Source organism: Populus nigra, chromosome 6 (genome assembly GCF_951802175.1).
Source record: "Populus nigra chromosome 6, ddPopNigr1.1, whole genome shotgun sequence".
Taxonomy (NCBI): domain Eukaryota; kingdom Viridiplantae; phylum Streptophyta; class Magnoliopsida; order Malpighiales; family Salicaceae; genus Populus; species Populus nigra.
In genome coordinates, this window is record NC_084857.1 from 5,350,996 (window position 1) to 5,372,973 (window position 21,978).

At 34.7% G+C, this 21,978-nt stretch overlaps 1 protein-coding gene across 4 annotated transcripts; it reads right to left on the reverse strand.

Annotated features, from left to right (window-relative positions):
* Positions 1 to 9,126: 9,126 nt before the first annotated feature.
* Positions 9,127 to 16,752, reverse strand: LOC133697776 (metal tolerance protein 10-like). Of its 4 annotated transcripts, XM_062120543.1 has the most exons (7): positions 15,191 to 15,317; positions 14,986 to 15,080; positions 11,806 to 11,918; positions 11,468 to 11,716; positions 10,881 to 10,961; positions 10,019 to 10,249; positions 9,127 to 9,657 (listed from the first exon to the last, which is right to left on the reverse strand). In XM_062120543.1, exons 3-7 carry the CDS (start codon positions 11,851 to 11,853, stop codon positions 9,313 to 9,315), a joined length of 954 nt encoding a protein of 317 aa, XP_061976527.1. In that variant the 5' UTR covers positions 11,854 to 11,918; positions 14,986 to 15,080; positions 15,191 to 15,317; the 3' UTR covers positions 9,127 to 9,312. The 4 variants fall into 4 exon arrangements, with proteins under 4 accessions (XP_061976527.1, XP_061976524.1, XP_061976525.1 ...); XM_062120540.1 differs by lacking the exons at positions 14,986 to 15,080; positions 15,191 to 15,317 and adding an exon at positions 16,490 to 16,752; XM_062120541.1 differs by lacking the exon at positions 14,986 to 15,080 and having other exon boundaries at positions 15,191 to 15,626.
* Between the last annotated feature and the right edge of the window lie 5,226 nt (positions 16,753 to 21,978).

Genomic DNA, 21,978 nt, shown 5'->3' on the forward strand with positions numbered 1-21,978 from the left:
CCGACTCCCGAAGCATCACATTCTACTTCAAACACTTTAGTAAAATCAGGCAGCCGCATTACTGGGGCCTCCGTCATTTTCTTCTTAACCTCCTCAAATGCTCTATTAGCTCCTTTACTCCACTTAAACTCACCTTGTTTCAAACAATCTGTAATAGGCGACATGATGGTGCTAAATCCCTTAATAAAACGACGATAAAAAGTCGCAAGCCCATGAAAACTACGAACCTCATGAATAGTCTTAGGCTCAGGCCAATCTACTATCGCTTGGACTTTCTGGGGGTCAGCAGAGACTCCTTTCCATGACACTATAAACCCTAAGAAGACCACTTGATCTGTAAAGAAAGAACACTTTTTGACATTTGCAAACAAACTTGCCTTTCTTAGGGTGGTACAAACTTGGATAAGATGATCGGAATGTTCTTCCTTGGTTTTGCTATAAATAAGAATATCATCAAAGTATACCACCAAGAACTTTCCCATGAATGGTCGAAGCACTTGTGTCATTACTCTCATAAAAGTGCTAGGTGCATTGGAAAGGCCAAAAGGCATGACTAACCATTCATATAAACCATCTTTAGTCTTAAATGCTGTTTTCCATTCATCGCCCGGGCGGATCCTAATCTGATGATACCCACTCTTCAAGTCAATCTTAGAGAAGATCTGGGCTCCTGCCATCATATCTAGCATGTCATCCAATCGAGGAATTGGAAAACGATACTTGATTGTAATCCTATTGATGGCTCGACTGTCAACACACATTCTCCATGATCCATCTTTCTTGGGTGTTAACAGTGCAGGTACCGCACAAGGGCTTAAACTCTCTCGTATAAATCCCTTTTGTAACAACTCACCTATTTGCCTTTGCAATTCAGCATGTTCACTCGGGTTCATCCTATAATGAGGCAAGTTCGGTAGTGTGGCTCCAGGGACAAAATCTATGGCATGTTGAACATCACGCATAGGGGGTAAAACATCAGGTAGTTCAGAAGGGAAAACATCTAGAAATTCTTTCAACACTTCTCTTACCTCTTCAGGGGGCTCCTCTAAAAAGTCTTCGACAATCTCTTTAGCCACTACAGCAAACACAACAGCCTCCTCACAAATCTCCTTATCAAACTCCCTAGGACTTATTATGTTAAGCCCTCCTTCTTTCACTTTATTCTTCTTCTGACTATTATCATTAAACCTTGGAGGTAACCCAATAAGTTGGATTTTTTTACCTTGAAAAGTGAATGAACAAGAATTTGATCGTCCAAAGATTGTAACGTCCAAATCATACAACCAAGGCCTACCCAAAATGACGTGCCCTACATCCATGGGGATGACATCACACCAAATTTCATCATGATAGTCAAAAATCTTAATGGGAAAAAGACATCTCTCTTTGACCGCTATAGCTGTATCATTAACCCAAGACACACTATAGGGTTTAGGGTGTGGAACAGACTTTAAACCCAAGCGGGATACACTACTCAAGGAAACTGCATTGATACAACTACCACTGTCTATGATGATCTTACACCCTTTATCTCCACATTTAATGTAAGTGTAAAAAATAGCAGTCCTTCTCCAATCCTCAGTTCCTTTAGGTTGTGTTAAAGCACATCTCACTACACTCAACCTAGTTGTCTTGGTTTGAGTGGATATAGACCTAACGCAACCTAACAAGTTAGACTCGTCATCCTCGTCATTTAGATCTTGAAAATCATCGGGATTGGGCTCATATATCTTATCATCACAATTATCTTCTTCGACCATATCCTCTTGCCCCTTGATGAACAAAGTCTTATTAGGGCAGCTAGAGGAGATGTGACCAAAACCCTGACACTTAAAACACTGAATTCTGGAAGTTTTAGGTGTTTCATGAAAAATACCTTTACCCTTGTCTTCTCTAGGTATTTGGGAAATCAAAGGATTGGGCTTACGAGGTGGGGCACCTAATATGGAGTTACTACCGGGTTGAGACCTATAAGGGGCATTACGAGTGTCCTGACGTCTTGTCCATTGACTTTTTGTGACCAAATCATAATTTTGTACTAAGGTATAAGCTTCGTCAAGGGTGGAAACACCCCTAAGCACGATCTCTCTCCTAAGGTCATCGTTTAAACCTTTTCGAAATCTACTTAGAGTCATCACTTCATCCTCCCTAACTGCACACCTCATCCTATACTCATCAAATTGTGCCACATAGTCATTAGCAGACTTGCCTCCTTGCCTCAAGTTATTCCATTGGTCCAAAAGATTTCCTCTATAAGAACGAGGCAAGTACTTTTCTTCTAACTTAGTCTTCATTTCAACCCAGTCAGTAATAGGGGGTTGACCTCTCCTATTCAAAGACTCTTCTACACTTTCCCAATAGAGCTGAGCGGTCCCACTAAGTTTCATCTTTGCAAATCTTACCCTTCTATTCTCAGACAGATTATACCAGCTAAAGAATTGATCCATGTCACGAATCCATCTGTCAAAAATCCACGGGTCAAGTTGACCCTCAAAAGTTGGGGCTTCCACCTTGATGTGCCTCATGACTCGTTCATCAGGGTCATCATAGTCTTGATGGCCCTGATTGCGGTTGTATTGACGGTTCCTAGGATGAACTGGTATTTGACGATAATCATTGGAACGCTCACTATCATGAGGGTCCTCAAAGTCATTGTGGCCTTGGTGCTGGTTATGGTGGCGGTTCCTACGAGGAACTGGTCTTTGAGGATTCCTATGGTTGTCACTAGAGTGCTCACTCTCACTAGATGGTCTTATTTGCAAAGTTTCTATGGACTCCACCCTCCCAGAAAGGTTGTTCATTTGATTGGACAAGTTGCTCATTTCCGTTCGCATAAGTTGTAATTGTTCTTGAATATCTCTAAGAACATTACTAGAGTTCGGGTCCATGGTAGCTGTGACTTCTAGATTGTGTACTAGACGACCACTACGTAAATGCATGCGAAACTAATCCTAAAACTGAGATCACCAACTAACACTTGCAAGTAAAACGCAAAATAAAATTATAGCTAGTAACATAGAAAATTAAAAATTAAAAATTAAATAAAATAAAAAGAAAAATAAAATTAGAATAAAGGAAAATAATTTAATAATTTTTTTTTAAATTTTTTTTTTTTAATTAATTAACTTGGAGACTAAGTAATAACAGATTAAACCAGGAAAATGTGCAAGCAAGCAGTGTAAGTCCTCCAAATGCACACAAGTAATCCCAACACAATGTTTCAGTTTTCCCACTAATTTACCCAAGCTCCACAATTAATCAAGAGGATCAAATCTTCAATGCTAAACCACCTCACAATTAAGGTAATTTAATTTAGTTATGGGCAAGCACAAAAAAAATAATATTAATGCTAAATCTTGGTTAACAAGTGTTAAAAAAAACATACCAGGAATGATGATTTTCAATGGGTAAAAATTCTGACCGTATGATGTGGCAGTGAAGGATTACGTGGCAGCTGGCGTGGCATGATATGCTGATGTGGCAGGGAAAGCTGACGTGGCAGCGACGTGGCAAGAACTGCTGATGTGTCAGGTGACACGGATGTTGACGTGGCGATGACGTGTCTAGGTTAATTATATTCTCAGCTGGCTTTTCTTTCTTTCTTTCTTGCTTCCCTAGTTTCTGTGACCCGTTGCCGCCGCTGTCGGCGATGGCTCACTCCAAGTTCTTGCTTGGGGCCATCGGCGCGAAGGGAAGAGGTGGTGGCGTCTGGGGTTGCTGCTGGGCGGGGCTGTTGATCCGGTGTCGCTGCTGGGCGGGGGCTACTGCCAAAGGTGAGGGCGCTGTGGATGGTGGGTTGCGGCTGGTGCTGTTGCTGGGTTCGCGGCTGGTGCTGTTGCTGGGTTCGCGGCTGGTGCTGATGGTTAGCAACGCTGGAACCGGCGACAGAGAGCTACAGTAGCTGCGGGTTGTTGAAGGCAGTAGCTCGGCGTGGGCTTGCGATCGATGGCTGTGATCGGCGTTGAGGACGACGCTGGCGGAGGCGCTGCTCTTGCTGCTGTAAACTCGAACCGATGTTGGCTGTGATGGGTGTTGTGGGTAGCGGCGTCCAGCTTGATGATGGAGACGATGAACAGTGATTCTTGTAACCAGAACAGTAGGGTTTTTTTTTTTTTTTTTTTTTTTTTTTTTTTTTTTTTTATGGATCGTTTAATTGTAAGAACAATTAAAAGTTATGCTCTGATACCAAATTTGACGCGGGACAACAAGCAAAATAATTAAAGCTGGGAAAAGAAAGAAGCTTTAGAAGAAGAAGAGAAGAAGAAGAAAGCCAAAGAAGAGAAGAGAGGAGAGTAAGGAGATGCAAAATCTGCAATTTTCATTAATCATCAATAGTTACCATGTCTCAAGATGATAGAACATATAAATAGTAAATCTTAGAACATCCCACTGGGCTCGGCCCATCAAATTAAACTGTTTAACATAAATAATAAAATAACAATGAGCAGGCCCAAATTGGCTACATAAATAAAATTACAATGAAATAGGCCCAAATGGGCTTAGTCTCCCAACCAAAGCGTGACGGGCTGGGCCATCCTACGTCGCCTCTGTCCATATACTCGTGTAGTCTGTGATGTGGGTCTGGTGTCCCCACCATTTATGGTTTTAAAAAGGTATTTTTTTAATTAAAATTGCTATAACATGAATTTTTATATGCAAAACAAATAAAAAGCAGGTTTTTGTGAATAAAAAATATATTATTTTAGGTTCTATAAAACAAAAATCTAACATGCAATTATATGTGAGACTTGATGCAAAAGATATAAACTATTTGATCAACAAAATAATTTTTTATTTATGATTTTGAAAAAATAAAAGTTACCTTAATATCAAATAAAACCTTAAGCAATTATCAAATTGTAATTTAGCAACATGTACCGTAATAGTGAATCGGAATTGATATGCTTTATAGTATTGATTGATCAATAATACTCGTGTCCTGTATAATATTTGAAGGGTAGATTAACGTATATTTTAACCCAAAAAAATCATCATTAATATTTATTTAAACATTATTTTATTTCGAACAAAACCCATAATTTTTTCACTGTTCACTAACACGTTACATAGTTTAGCTAGCTGGGTCTCGTGCTTTGCACCAAGATTGTTCCAGCCAGAGTTGAAAAGCAGTATCTTGGATGAGTGAACCCATCCTAGATTCCTAGAACAACAGTTGGACTGTTTAGGTTCGTCAGAAAGGACTCAGCAAACTCAGAGACAGGCTTTGCTGCTCCAAGAAACTACCATTCGGTATCCCGATCCCCGAGTAGTCTCTTGTCCACTATCAGAAAGTGAGGAAAATAAAGCTCCAGGGGACAACGCGACAACCGGATGCTTCAATTTCCTGATAGATAGCAGTCCTTTTTAAATACGTTTTTCTTTATAAAAAAAATCCCAGCAAGAAATCATGTGTTGAAATAGACTAAAACCCGCAGTATAAATTATTTTTCAATTAACAAAGCAGAGTTCAATGGTATGAATTGCTTATAAAAGTTGAAATATATACGAACACACCTAACTTTTATCTGTAAGGACTATGGACACCACTTGTCTCCACATTGATATGATATTGTCCACTTTGGGCCTAAGCCCTCATGGATTTGCTCTTGGGCTATACCCAAAAGGCCTCATACCAATGGAGATATTTGTCCATCCTTATATACCCATGATCCTCCCCATTTCTAGCCAATGTGGGACTTTGGTTGTATACCCAACAATCCTCCCCTCAAACAAAGGACCACCGAGCCTCCCCTCAAACCGATCATTCATCCATCCACTCTCAACCAACCAGGATTCTTCATTCTCTACTTCACCGTGTTGGGGTTAGGACACGTCCATGAAGAATCCGGAGAGCACTACCTGACTTGAGAGTTTGCTCTTTCTAGGTCAACTCCTCTTCACCGTGTTGGGATCAGGACACGTCCATGAAGGGAGCACACCGCCTATCCAATAGAGCTGATCCATGGATTACATCGTGATTGGGGGCTCACCACCTTCTGTTCGGCATTCCGAGGATTCATCCATCATGGCTAACTCCGGGGCCTGGCTCTGATACCACTTGTAAGGACTATGGACACCACTTGTCTCCACATTGATATGATATTGTCCACTTTGGGCCTAAGCCCTCATGGATTTGCTCTTGGGCTATACCCAAAAGGCCTCATATCAATGGAGATATTTGTCCATCCTTATATACCCATGATCCTCCCCATTTCTAGCCAATGTAGGACTTTGGTTGTATACCCAACATTATCAACCATTCATGTAAATAACAAGCAGTACCATGTCAAGCAAAGAAGAGTTCAAGATGTCTAAAAAAAATCAGTAAAAAAGGAAGAAAGGGGTCTTTTTTCTTTATGAAGTCGTTCAAAACAAATAATTGACGAGGAATTGATGAGAGAGTACCATAGAAATGACGGTCTGCTCGTTGTGCAGTGAAGGCAGATCTTATGAAGGCATATGACTCGGTTAGATGGGATTTCATTAATGCTATGCTGATCAGAATGAGTTTCCCTGAACAAGTAGTTGGATGGATCATGGTTTGTATTACCACATTTCAATTCTCTATAAATGTTAGCGGTGAACTTGCAGGCTATTTTCTAGGGAGAAGGGGGCTGAGACAAGGCTGAGTTCAAGTTTTACTGGAGGTGCCAAAAGAATAGGATTTCCCACCTTTGTTTTGCCGATGACTTGATGATCTTCAACAAAGGGGAAGTCAATTCTGTTTGTGTGATTCATAATGTGCTTATGGAATTTCAATCCCTTTCTGGACTTTCCCCGAACCCAGACAAGAGTGACAATCACCTAAGTGGAATACCAGATGGCATTAGAGAGCAGATTGTTCAGATAAGACGGTCCCTCTTATCTCCTCAAGACTCGAGGTTGTTCATTGTAAAACCCTTGTTGATCAAGTCACTGCTAGAATTCAGCACTAGACATATAGATCGCTTTCATATCCTGGACGACTGCAACTGATAAACTCAGTTTTGTTCTCCATTCAGGTTTATTGGGCCTCTCTATTCTTTTTACCTGGAAAAGTGGTTAAAAGAACAGAGCAAATTTTAAGATCTTTTATGTGGTCTGGTACGGATATGATAACTAGTGGGGCTAAAGTGGCATGAGAGCATGTATTTTTCCAAAAAACGAGGGAGTTTAGGGATAAAGAGGATAACAAAATGGAACAAGATTGCATTATTGAAGCACATCTGGCATCTATGCACTAACTTGAAACACTCCATTTGGCTTACTTGGATTAGAGCCAACTTACTGGAAGGAAAGAACTTCGGCAGCTCAAAGTGCCGAGGAAATGCTAATGGGCGTGGAGAAAGATCCTTAAACTAAGATCCTTAGCCTAGCACGATGTGAAGTATATGATAGGAGATGGGAGGGAGACCTCTTTGAAATTTCAAGCACTTCAGAGACTCAAATTTGTTGCCTTTTCACAAAATAATAATAATAAAAAAAGCACAGGCAAAAAAATTACTGCTATTCAAACAACACACATGACATTCAAAAAAGCACTTCAGTTAACTTTTTTTTGTTTATTTGCTAGAAAGTTTTTTTTTAAAAAAAATAGTTTTAATGTAAAGTGCATTCTTAGAAAATGAGTTTTTTTTTAGTATATGAAAAATAAATTAGAAAATACTTTTTAGAGTTTGTATACATCATGAAAAAGAAATCCGGAAAATAAATTCTCATTGTTTTGTTTTTTTTTAATAAATTTATTCGTTACCAAATCTGATGTATAAAAAAGTTAACGAATTATGAATTTTAAAAAAATCTAATTTTATAAATTATTTCAAATAAAATAAATAACAATAAAAAAATCTATAGCAATTAAATTTAAAATCAAATTCTAAGGGATGAAAATTTAAAGTTGGTATAAAAATCAAATTAAATCAAATTCTAAGAAATGAAATTGAAAAAAAAAAGATTCAAAACAAATATAGTACTTAGAGGTTGAAAACCAAATTTGATATAGTTAACAAATAATAAGATATTTTAAAATTTTTCACAACTTCTATACAGTGTTTCCGTCCAAAATAATAATAATAAAATTTCTTGTAAATCAAACTAAATTTTCTTTTAATTGAAAAATGCTTTCTATTAATTAGTTTTTAATAGTAAACAAACCTGTGTTTGTAAAATAGTTTTAGAAAAACACTTGATAATTTGTCTATTTTCATTATATAATTATTCCTTATAAAGTGAATTAATCAAAGATGAAAATGTTTCAAGGGATAAAGATTACTAATTTATGGCAAGAGACTAAATATACCAGTGATATAATGTTGTTCTAGTAAGTAAAGGGATACGGTGCTGGCAAAACAAATAGAATTGTAATGGTTTTAAGAAATAAGTTAATATTTATTTATGGATACGAAAGAGTTCCATTTGGAATTCCATATAAAATATTGAATTGTTCTTTGCATTTTTTTTTTCTTGGAAGTATGATCAAAAGGCAATTGATTTTTTTTTTTGGAAATAAGATTCAAGGGGAAAATAATTGCAAAGAAGATTATGAAATACACATTACATCTTGAAAATGAATTTATATACAATACTCATGGTTCATATAAGTTGATCTAGAAATACAAAAAAAAAAAAAAAAACTTGTTTTAGAGAAAATTCTGAAAGTTTTCAATGTTTAATTAAATATTTTCAAAGTAAAATAATTTTTTTAAACTCAACTAATTCTATAAATTTTAAAATTAATAATTATACAAGCGTGCGTAAAATAATTTTTTTTTTTATTATTATTTTTTATTTACGTGGGGTATCCGGGCCAGCTTGCGCGCACCACGACTATTCCCCACGGTCCACTGGACATCCTGCAAGCCTAGGGGCAGGTTAGGCACCGCGGGGGTGACAGGCGTGCACATAAAGGGTCGAACCCGGGATAGGGACGGAACAAGTCACACGGTTGACCATAGCAGCTAGCCCTTCAATCAAGTGAACGCGTAAAATAATTTTAGTTGCATCACATTGTAAAAAACAAAGAGTTCCCGACCAGTACAATTTTTTTTACCCCTGATAGCATCTGATGGAGAATTTTCATCATCCTCAAATCAGTTGAAGTTTTAACCAAAGGACGAGGGGAAAAAAACATGTATAATAACAAAAAGATTAATCAAGAAAACATGACCAAAACTAATAGCATTGATTAACAGTATTAGAGCGGAATATTAGGTAAATTAAAGCAGACAAGAAGCTACGGACTGTCAATTATGCAGTGGAACAAGAGAAAATTAGTTGTCTTCGCAAAGAACTTGCAGTGAAAGGTTGAGCTCCAGCCATTAGTACTATCACCCTTTAGATCTTGCTCTTGTGTTCAGGCCTATGGGAAAACTCGAAATCTATATGCACAAAAGCTCGCTCAACTTCAGGTAACTGCTCAAGCTTCTCTTGGAGATCCTCGCCGATATTATGTGCTTGGTTCAAAACCATGTCTTCTGGCAAGACTATGTCAACCTCCGCAAAGTAATGGTTACCGAAAGTGTATGCCCTAACTGTGTCAATGTGCTTGATCTCTTTATGGTGATTCCATATCAGGTATGTTAGCTTTGCTAGAAACTCAGGCGGGGCAGTTCTTCCAATCAAAGACCATACATTCTCGATAACTGTTCTGGCCCATGTGGTGATGGTATACAACGCTATCTGCGTATTGGGTGAAGAAATGATCGATAATTCTTAAGCCAAAGTCTTAAATCCTAATAGGAACCAAATGAGATTCTTATTTACTATCTATCCTACAGTGCCCTGCTAAGGGCACCAATAGGCATTGCTATCAGCTCATTGAAAGGCCAAGCAATTTTTACAAAAATAGCACAGAGCATTTGAACATATTCTGCAGGACATAATAGGTGACATGGATTTAATCATATCTACTCAGATAGTTTTTTTTTTTTTTTAAATGAGGAAATAAATGAATAAAGCAAAAGAAGTTGAAGTGTGGTTAAACCAACTTGAAATACAGCAGAATAAAGAACTACGAGAATTCACAGTTTAAGAAACTTACTATAATAGCTCCAGTAGGATCGATCCACCAGTAATATCGGATTGCTAGGACGGCTGTTATCAAACCAACTGAATTTGTTACGACGTCAAAAAGATGATCTTGAGCATAGGCTCTGACAATTTCATTCTTAAATCTTCGACAATAGAGCATTAGCAGAAACTTCACTACCGTGACAGAAACCATTATGGCAATCATCCATTTCTCCTGCCCCTTATCCATTTCAGGCCCTTTCTGCATCAAATAAATAAAAACTATTCTAAGACTGCTCAAGAGAGCGGTAAAGATGGTAGGAAGCTTCACATAGGAAATTAGGCTACTTAAAGTAAAGAATGACTTTGTTGAGTCCGTTATATTCTCTCACTGAGTGCAGAACATAGTAGTAGGACAATCGACGCAATACTCATGAAATTTTTCCTGAAGAAAATCTGTTCAAGTTTAAATCTAAGAGATCCTGGAGCCCATCGACTAAATATTAACAGAAAAATAACCAATCAGTTTTTCAGCTCAATCCCATATGCGATGACTTCCCTAACTTGACAATCTCCCTCCCTTTCCAAGACAGTGACAGTGGCAACTAATGTGATTAAACAAAGTTCAAAGCATGAACAGACAGAGTGGGTACCCATTCAAATTTTGTAGTTTAAATTTTCTTTTTCACTGAATTATGGCCGAAAATATCATAGCATATAAGAAAGTCTAAGCTGTTACTAGCAAGTGATCTAAATCTTTTCTCAAATGTCTGATCTGGAGAATAAAAGTCAGGTGAAAAGGAGGTTAAAGTCTACGTACGAGTCCAACATTGCACTACTATTTAGTTCATCCTTTTTCTCAGATGAAAAATGAGTAAATCGTAGTCGCATACCTTCAAAACGAGCTGCCGACCAGACTCAAGAAGAATTTGCAATCCCAGTGTCGCCATTACAGATGCAAAGACAATGATGCCCTGCATAATCAAGCATGATTATCAGACATGTTGAAATGAAGGAAATCAATAATTTCATAAAAATTTGAGTTGGCAGGATGTCCAGTGATGCAAAATTATTTCCATTTCTTTGCTCCATATATTCGTTAATTTTCCCTGACAAAAACAATGACAGTTTATCCATCTTGAAACCCAATTGGATTGTGATATTAGCTAGTCGCTTGCGTCTTCTTATCCTTGGATATATCCAAGCAAATGCTATTGCCTGTAATCATTTTGAAATTCTATCGCAATAATTGAAGTACACCTTCCATGGCCCTCTATTGCTTTCTGTCACTGAATAGATTTTACTTTAGGAATGTTTGTGTAACATAACAGCACATAGAGTGGATATAACAATCCACTTACAGACCTCTTTGAGAGAATGAGAGAAGGAAAAATAGAAGATCAGAAGTCATGTCTGCAATGAATCTGATTCCAGACAAATAAGTATTAAGCTGAGTGACCAAGTAAATGCACTAACTTACCACGGGCTGCATCCGTTTCTTTCCAATTGGATAGTGGTGGTAATGGTTTGGCTTTTTCATGGCATGGGAAGTGAACCACAAAATAAATCCCGACAAGAGATCCAGTAGGGAGTCCAGAGTTGAAGCAATAACTGCCAAAGATTTGCTCTCCATAGAAGCATAAACCTTTGCTGCAAATAGTAGCAAGTTAGCTACATTGGAAATATGAATTGCCAGTCGCTCACTCTTTGCCAGCTGCTTCATTTCATCCTGAAAAGAAGAAGGATGCCTTTAGATTGAAACTATTATATCATTAGCAAGAGTGGGGAGCAGAGGGGGAAAAGAAGATAGCATCCTACCTCTGTCGGATTTCCAGGGAAACAACCCGGTTCAGTCATGGCCTCCATCTCATTATACCCTTCAAGTAGCCTTTCTTGTTTCTTGTAGTATTCAGAAACCTTGCGTTGCTTCCCTGAGGCCAAGCATCGAAGAAAGAGATGGGCATAAATTCTACAATGTAGCACTAAAGAGACTGAAATCACAAGCAAATGGAAGTGTCCCAATACAATGAAAGAAGTTACAAGTAACCATTGTCATACAACTCCCTCCCTGTATCTGTCAGGTAAAATTTATTCTTCAAGAAGTCTTAAGAATCTACCAAATAGAGTAGTAAATTGCTAAAAATCAATGTAAACAGCTACGAACTCTATAATCAGCTCATTATTTAAACATCAGCCACTGATGCTTTGACCAGCCACAGTTTTGGCATGAATGCAAGGGAGTCTGGATGATGCAAAAGCACAATAATGGTTATCTTTATCATGGTGAAAATAAACATGCAATCAGGAAGTTAAGCATGGCATGCTCTCAACTCAAAACCATCTATTTTACTAATAATGCTTTTTGCACCACAATATTAGACTCCTTGTTGTAAATTATCTAGCCACCACAAACTAGAATGAATTAGTAATTTTAAGTGCTGAATGCAGCGTTAACACAATTGATCCAATGATAAGAAATAGGTGATAACCTTCTCTTGCCAATGTCCAAACAAGAGGATAGAGAAACAAAGGGCTCTAGAGGCACAAAAACTACATATTGGTGTCCTTGGTGGAAGAGTACTGTAACTTCTTCTTTTTTATTCTTTTCAGGGCTTTAATATTTGAAGAGTAAGGAAGCGTTTGAAATTGCAACAATACTTGTTTTTCAAAAGACATTTAACTTAAAAATATATTAAAATAATATTTTTAAAATTTTTTAAAATTATTTTTAATATTAATAAATCAAATCATATAAAAACACTAAAAAATAATAATTTTTTTTTCAATTTTTTACAAAAACATGTCCGAGTTGCATAGCAAAACAACTTTAAACCTCGACAAATAATCCTTGTGTTTTGACAAGAAGCCAAAAAAACACATCTGCTGTAACTGAACCAGACATGTAGTTCTTACACTATAACAACACGTCACTAGCTTAAAGCCAGGACATCAGCCTACAGTACAAAGTAGAATGATCAGAGGTCTTAGGAAACGACTTACAACCTGAGTTTCAGGTATTTGAGAAGTTCACAGAATTAATGCTCTCGAAATTGGGTTGGTATACATTGCCTCACTTCTCGTGGTCAAATGATACTGCAACCCGAGTCATTGTTTATAAACTCTGATGAAGTCACAACAAGAGGTTTGAAAATGTAAGAATAATTATTTTTAAAAATATATATTTTTTATTTTTAATATTATAATATTAAAAAGATCTAAAAATACTACAAAAATTAATTTTAAAAAAATTAATTATTTTTAAAATGTAAAAACAAATAAATTTTAAATTAATAATATGTTTGATAATTTGAAATTTTGCACGCCACCGATTGTTTATGCATCATTAATTTTCAAGTTACTCAAAATCATCAAACGTGAATTAATGCTAATTTAGATGTAAACTAGATCATTTACCCGAACTGTACATAGATAGCATATATTTTTTTAAAATATAAAAAAAATCAGTTTTAGTAATGTGTTTTCAAGAAAAAAAAACTGTATAGATATTGACCTAATATAATCTAATTGATTTGACCAAAAAATATAAGTTGATCAAAAAAGTTTTTAAAACGATATTGTTTTAGAAAAAATATTGAGATTGACAGCATATTAAATTGACCCAGGTCAAATCAGGTTAACATGTAAAATTTACTATTCAAGTCATGAAACCGTAATAATTTTATAAAAAGCAAATAAAAAAAAACATTAAAACTCAATTTTAATGTTGAAGAATAAAATTGAAAAAATCAATTAAAAAGGATAAAAAAACTCGAGTTAATCCGAGTTAATATATCAAGCATCGATCATAAAATAAAGATAATATAATTAAAAACAAATCAAAACAAATTATGAAGTTCAATTCTCAATTAATTCAATGTTAAAGAAAAAAATTAAAAGAAAAAAATTAATTAGAAATGACAAAAAAAGAACCCAAAATCAACCCACTAAACCCTTGACTCTGTTCTCGGTTCAGGAGGCTAGATAACCTTATATTAACAAATAAAGATAAATTATAAAATTTAATTCTCAATCAAACCAAATCAAATTAAATATTAAAGGAAACCAAATCAAATCAAATATTAAAAAATAAAATGAAAAAAAAATTAATAACTAAAAAAGATTAGAAAAAAACTTATCAAATGGGTTAACAACAAATTAAATCTACAACACGGAGGATAATGAGAATAAAATAATTTTATAAAAAATAAATTATAGAACTTAATTTTTAATAAATTTAATATTAAATTATTAAAATAAAAAAATTATTTTAATAAATAATTATTATAAAAAGAGAATCTATAATTTTCACTCATCAGTCAGTCTTTGTCAAAAGTCCATTAATAAAAAAATAAGCAAATAAACAATCAAGCTGCGACAGGACAGGGAACATTCAACAAATCAAAGTAGGAATCACAAAATTGATTACTATAACAATAATATATGCATCAGAATCCAGTAAGAAGACGTGTAAAATCTTGTCATATTATTATATTAGCATCTTAGACAAATTAAGGTGAGAAATGACTGGGAAAGCTAGTATGCTTTTACGCTTTTCCATTTATATAAAAGGAAAAGGAAAACCCCTTATAAGGAATTCCTTTTGCCATCACCAACCTCGCAAAAAAGAATCAATGTCCACCCAGAAAAACCAAACCCAACACTTGAATCTTGTGATAAGTCATGGCAATTGGCAACCCCACTAATTACACACAACATACCAAACTAGAATAAATTCCATGGAATCAAAGGTCACCTCTCACCTTTACACTAAATAAAAAAAATGTCCTTCAGGCTTAACTACCGGACAGTCCCAACTAGCTAGCAGAGAGCTAAATGCAATGGACAGAGGATATTATTCATGGCCAAACTAACACCAAAAATATATACTTATAATATAAACAAGTAACAGTGTATATAGTTGATGATGAAAAACAAAAACAAATAAATTCAGGGCATTGAAACTAGAAAATACAGTGTTAGATTTTGTTCATTAAAAACCTGCTTGAAACTCTTTCAACTACAGCATAGAGCATCAGCGTCCCCTCCTCCTCGTAGATCGAGGCTCGAGCCTTTTATTTGGAGGGAAAAAAAAACTATAGCATAGCGCGTTCATAAAAATAATTAAAATAACAGCTACAATATCTTAAAAGAAAAACATAGAATTGAGAAAAGAGATCGAGAAAGGAAATTAAATAGTGAGTACTTGAAGTAGGGAGGAGACGGTCCAGGGAGAAAGAAGAGACTCGATCATGACTGCCATGCTTATGACTTTCTCGAGGAAGACGGAACTTATCAATATCTAATCTCCATGAGGCCGGTGGAGGAAGCAAATGAGTGTTATCATCTTCTGTTGTATAATCAGTGCCGCCGCCGCCACTCTCTCTAGCCATGACTAGTGTCGCTTTGGTCACTTCTTCACAGCTTATATATATATTGGTAGCGATCGGTGTTTTTTTTTTAAAAAAAAAGAATATCTTTTCGGGCTTTATGGAGGTGGGGTGGGGCGGTGTAAGCTGTAACCGCCTTCCTAAATATCTGGGTAAAATCTGTTGACACACGGCATAATCTCTCTTGTTTCCTGAAATTTCCGTGGCGGGCAGAAAGGTGCCTGATGCCTCTTGCTGATTTTTACTCCAGCCTAAAGATATTTAAAGATATTTAAAAGAGTGATTGTTTTTGTGTTTTAATTTACAGGAGGTCGTCATATTCTCATCTAGGCTTAACAGTGACGGATAGAATTATATATAGACCACTGATCACGACAGGTATATCCATGCATATATACATAAATGGAATACATGTGTATACTTAAGATCATCCCATGTAGCAAGAAATTAATATTGAAAATCTTAATTAGACCACAATCTTAATTATATATGATCATCTGTAACCTTGTCAGGTGTGGAAATATTGTCTTGTCGATCCCAGGAAAAGAAAAGAAAAGAAGACAACCTAGAACATGCAAGGCATGTGAAGCACGAGCTACTGGCAAGATGCTAGGCAGATAGGAACAACAGAAGACTAGAAGAGAGGCTTGAAGATGTGATGACGGCCAATCTTGAATTAATGTTCGTACACTTCAAGTGCTAATATCCTAAATATTAGAGAGTGCAGATCTCTTACAGCTTGCAACTACATAGGTTGCCACGAGCTTCCTTTTAACATGATAAAAGTTTCGTAAAGGTAATCGCTGAACACAAGTCGAAAAAAGAAAAAGCAGGAATTGTTGATGTATTGTCTAGCTGTAAGAAATTTTAAACAAAAATTAAAAATGCATTTGTTTTTGTCTTTTAAACACTGAGACAAAAATATATAACATTGATATGAGTCACCGAGTTAAATACGCAACCTATGTAATTGCTGTGCGTGGGGTTATATTTCTGGCTTTTCCACTCTCTATAATTTCTCTAGCGAGAGTTATCGTCAGAATCAACTTTGCAACTTCTAGAATTATACGCAGTTATCAAGATCAAGGAGAAGATCGAGGCGAGGAATGCATTACTTGATGATGTACGCAGGAAAGAGGACCAAGTTTGACGACCACGATCAGTGTCTTGCTTTTCTATGCGAAAACTGTCGAGACTGAGTCGCCATGTCAATGGGTCCTCTCCTACCGCTGATTTTGCAAATGGAAGAGCCTCTGCACTATAATCTTCTGTAACATTCTTTCTGTGATCGCTCTGATCTCCTTCCATGTAACTTTTTTTGCCAAGAGAGACAAATGAAAAGGTTGATGGCTGTAACTTGTGCAGATTGTACGCATTCAAGAATCCCCAAAACCGCCTCCTTGTTATAGGAAAAGGCCGAGCTACACGTGGCTTTTTTTTCTTTTTATCTTTTTCCAAAATGAAAAGCCCGCTTCTTCAAACATGGATTCGGCAATTTCGTGAGCGGGACACTACAAGGACAGCGAAATTTTTTACCTTAAATTTTCCCTGGTGGTTCAAAATCTTTTATGGGTTTTATCAATAACAAAAAAATCTTTATGAGTCCAATATGGTCCTGAATTTCCCTAGCTTCCGGCGACGGAATAAACATAGGGTGATGTGTAGGAGAATGAGTGGCTGCTGTGCAGTCCAACGATTACTTAAAAGTTAATAATTGTTTTTTAAATTAATTTTTATTTTAAAAAAATTAAAAAAATATTTTTTATTTTTTAAAAATTATTTTTAATATTAGTATATTAAAATGATATTTTAAATAAAAAATTTAAATTTTATCTCTTTTATTTTTGGAACACATGCAATACCAATAGATTAGTTATATAAATAACAATACAAGGGATCATTTTGCAATTGCTGCTGCCCTATGAGCCATTAATCGGCCGACAATGTAAGATCACTGGGAATATGTGCATAACGGCAAAAGAGCTTACCATTAAAATCAATTTTATTCCTTGCATAGAGTCTTCCATGATCGGTTCTTGTAATAATTTAACTGTTCTTCTATCCTAGGTCTCAGTCACGTTACCTAAAAAAATATAGAAGAACGTGGGGCATAGACGAAATCATTCGATGAAGGTTGAGTATGATTATTACGAGGTAGATGTTCTTTGTAAGCTGTGACCTGTGGCAAGCATGCTGTGAAATATGGATCGTATTCATAAACATTGCAAGCGATCAGCTAAAAAGAAATCCTGTATTCAACATTAATTAATAAAAACTTTAAAGAATTTACTTGGTGGGTAAAAATTTTGCTCGTTGTTTGATTTTATAGCTGTAAATCTTGAAGTAAACACCGAAAGAAATTAAATCTCTCTAAATGGACAAGAGGAAACCACATGTATATCATTAAAAATTAATGTTATAAAAATACTCTTATCATGGAATTAAAAAAAAAAACATTAATTAAAAGACATGTTTTCTCAGCAACTATCACCATGAAACACACACACATATATATATCATGTGGCCTGTAAAAATACATACATGTATAAAAATTTTGTATATGCTGCACATTCCAAGCAACTCCCTTTAGTTTTGGAGTTCAGAGAAATTAATAAAATTCATTTACATACTTATAGTCACTAGGCAACATCAAATAAAACCTGAAAGTCTAGGTTCTAAGCTTGAAATGGCTTGTTTTATCTAATTTGTTTGAATAGTGAAGCCCCCCACCCCCCAAAAATTTCTCTTCCTTTCAATTACATCATTCAATGGCCTATGGAATTGAAATTGAATTTATAATAGAAGCACTAAATAAATAAATAAATAAGAGACTATAAAACATAGAGAATAATAAGTCCAATCCAAAATTTTTATCAATGTTTATTTTGATTCACAAGTTCATTTTATTTATTTTTGATCTTTAGATGAAAAAGAAACTTGCTGAAAAATAATGATAAAAAAAAATAGTTGATTGTCACAATTCATTCCATAAAAATAATCAAGTTCCATGCTTACATGTTTCATTCGACTAGGAGAGTTGGAAGGTGTTTGTTATTGGCCCTCAAGTTGGCCAGAAAAAAAATAGATAGGGGCTTTCAAAGATTTAGGATCTCTAGTTGAATTTTTTTTTTACCAATTTTGGTAACTTTAAGGGCACAAGTGGTTTTAACGAGTTATGTATGTTGTTCTCCATGTGTTTTCGTGTACAAAATTGGTTAAAAATGAGTTATTTGATCCTAAAAATTAAAGAAGAGTTTACGCCTAGTTTCTGACCACCTAGGCTACCAGAAACCACGTAAGCAAATGATTAATTGTCTGCATTAATAGATGAAATGTTATTTATATAGTTTTTTTTTTCCATAAGGGCCCCTTAGCAAAATAAAAAGAGACAAGGCCAGGCTCGCGGACCTACTACTAGGGGTCAGTGTTGGGCCCAATGCTTTTATGTATTTTTCTTTTTTCTAAACTTGAAAACAAATAATTATCATGTTGATTTACTTACTTTTCTATTTTTACATGGTTCTTAAATAACATTATAAATTTTAATTTTAATAACTTATTTTTCAATTATTATATATATAATATGAAAGTAACAATACTAATAATAAATTTCTCGTAAAAATTCAAAAGTAATATATACATTTTAAATTTGAATCATTGTTTATATTAAAATATAACCAGTTAAGTAAACTTCTATTTTTTTATTACTTCAACCAATTATTCGCCCCCTCCAAAAGAAAAAAAAAAAAAAAAAGGTTCAGGCATACAGAATCAATTGAGGGCCACTTGTATGGACCCCTCAAGGCTAAGCTAATGGGGCATGCGGGCCCTGCCAACAAGGTTTTTTGTTTTATTTTTTGATCTTTGCTTTTTTTATTGGGTGTTTTTATTTTATTTTTCTCTAATTTCATGATGTAGTGTTTCTACTTATTTTTTTATCATCTAGTTTTGATTTTTTTTTATTTAATTGTATAGCAAAATAAAATAAAAATAATCGAGCCTTGTAAAATCCATGAACTAATTCATAGAGTTGATAAACTAACTTGGATTAATTTAGGCTGTGTTGTTTTTTGTTTATTTGATTTTATACCCTTTAAATCTATCAAGTTAATAGGATTATTTAGGTGGATTATCACATAATTAAATTTAAAACCCGATTTAAGTATTGAATTAGATTGTGAGAACTTAAGTTGAATCCGTTATATCATATTTAATAGAAATTTCAGAAAGTTTCAGACGGGCTAGATACAATTTTGTTATTTATGAAGAAGAAATCCTGCCTACAAGATTGCGCGGGGAGTAAAGCTAGCTACGTGATAAAACTAGGTAGCAAGAATCTCATAGTTATCTTCTCCTCGGGCCCAAGTTTCGTGTTGGAAGCTACTATTCTTGTTTTTGTCTCGCCTGCTTTTTATCTGCGGGCATTTCTTTCATACTTATCGTGATCGTATTGGATGACAGTAGGGAGGGAGAAACATCTTAGCCAGTCTCATTCAACAGGCCGTAGAGAACAGAGTCTGATTCAGCAGAACAATTACACATATCAAATCAATGAGTGCAAGAAATGCACGATATGAGGAAATCTACAATCTCCATTGTTATAGGCCGACTAGTTTTATGCCCAGCTAAAGAAAAAGGTAGGATATCATTCTCTTTCCTGCAAAACGATTAAACAGAGAACGCACTAAAAAGTTGCTCAAATCACTTTTTAAAATACGGTGCAGTGTGTTTAATTATTCTGAGTTGAAAACAAAAATATCTCAAGCTATTCAAACGTTTCAGTTGTCGTCTTGTGTTACCATCAGAAGAGCAGTGGCTACAGGGACGCACTTGCCAAGATCAAAAACAAGATTATATTATAGAAGACGTACTGCAGTCAACAAAATTCTGATTGTTGCTGAATATGTGCTTCAAGGTGATTGATTTGCACCCATTTTGATGAGCGCACAGGTATGAGGTAGCAGAATCATGCTAGATCTGGTTTTGCCGTAACTTTCATTGTTGTTGTTTCAGAAGATAGGTTTGAATAAAATAATTTTATTTGTGGTTTTAAAATGGTATTTTAAAAAAAATATATTTTTAATTAAAATTGCTATGACATGAATTTTTACATGCAAAATAAATAAAAAAACAAATTTTCATGAATAAAATGCATATTATTTTAGGTTCTATAAAACAAAAAATTAAAATGCAATTATACATGAGATTTGATGCAAAAGATATAACTATTTGATCAACAAAATAATTTTTTTTATGGCTGTCCAAAAACAAAAAATTATCTTAATACCAAACGAAATCTCAAGCAATTATCAGGTTTTAATTTAGCAACATCTACCGTAACAATGAATTGGGGTTGATGTGCTTTATAGTATTGATTGGACTAGACTTGATATAGCCTAGCTCGACTAGAAAATAATTATCGTTGTGTATCAATAATACTTGAAAATAATTGTTGTGTCTTGTATTTGACGTGTATTGAACTGATCAATAATACTCGGGTCCTGTACAAGTGTAGATTAACATATATTTTAATCAGAAAATCATTATTAATATTTATTTAAATATTATTTTATTTCGAACAAAACCCATAATTTTTTCTCAATTAACTAACACGTTACATAGTTTAGCTAGCCGGATCTCGTGCTTTGGACCAAGATTGTTCCAGCCAGATTTGAAAAGCAGTAGCTTGGATGAGTGAACCCATCCTAGATTCCTAGAACAACAGTTGGACTGTTTAGGTTGGTCAGAAAGGACTCAGCAAACTCAGAGACAGGCTTTGCTGCTCCAAGAAACTATCATTCGGTATCCCGATCCCCGAGTAGTCTCTTGTCCACTATCAGAAAGTGAGGAAAATAAAGCTCCAGGGGACAACGCGACAACCGGATGCTTCAATTTCCTGATAGATAGCAGTCCTTTTTAAATACGCTTTTCTTTATAAAAAAAAATTCCCAGCAAGAAATCATGTGTTGAAATAGACTAAAACCTGCAGTATAAATTATTTTTCAATTAACAAAACAGAGTTCAATGGTATGAATTGCTTATAAAAGTTGAAATATATAGGCTGTAAATTCCGTTTTACAGATATTTCATTTTTTTAATTTGAAATGAATGTTTCTGTTTCAAAATATCTTTTTGGGATTATACTGTTTATATATATATATTTAAAAACATAATTTAAATTTAAGATAAATTAATTATAAATTATGCAATATAAACATAATGTCAAACAAATATAATTTTATATAATATTTAATAAACATAATTTAAATTTAAGATAAATTAATTATAAATTATGCAATACAAACATAATGTCAAACAAATATAATTTTAAAATTTAAAATACTTTAAAATAGTTAAGATTAAATAGATCTTTAACTTAAAGTAATTCAACTTAAACAAAATATCAAAATATTATAAAAACAAAATATTTTAACACAAAAAAAATATGAATCAAATAACATCTCCATCATTAATATAAAATTAAGGATCTTAATCTTATGGTGGCATATATAAAAAGTCATCGGCTAAACATGGAAGGGTAAAACTTTTAGTAAAGTTGCTTTAAGCAAAGCTTTGCAGCCTCAGTTTACTGCATTTGACAGTA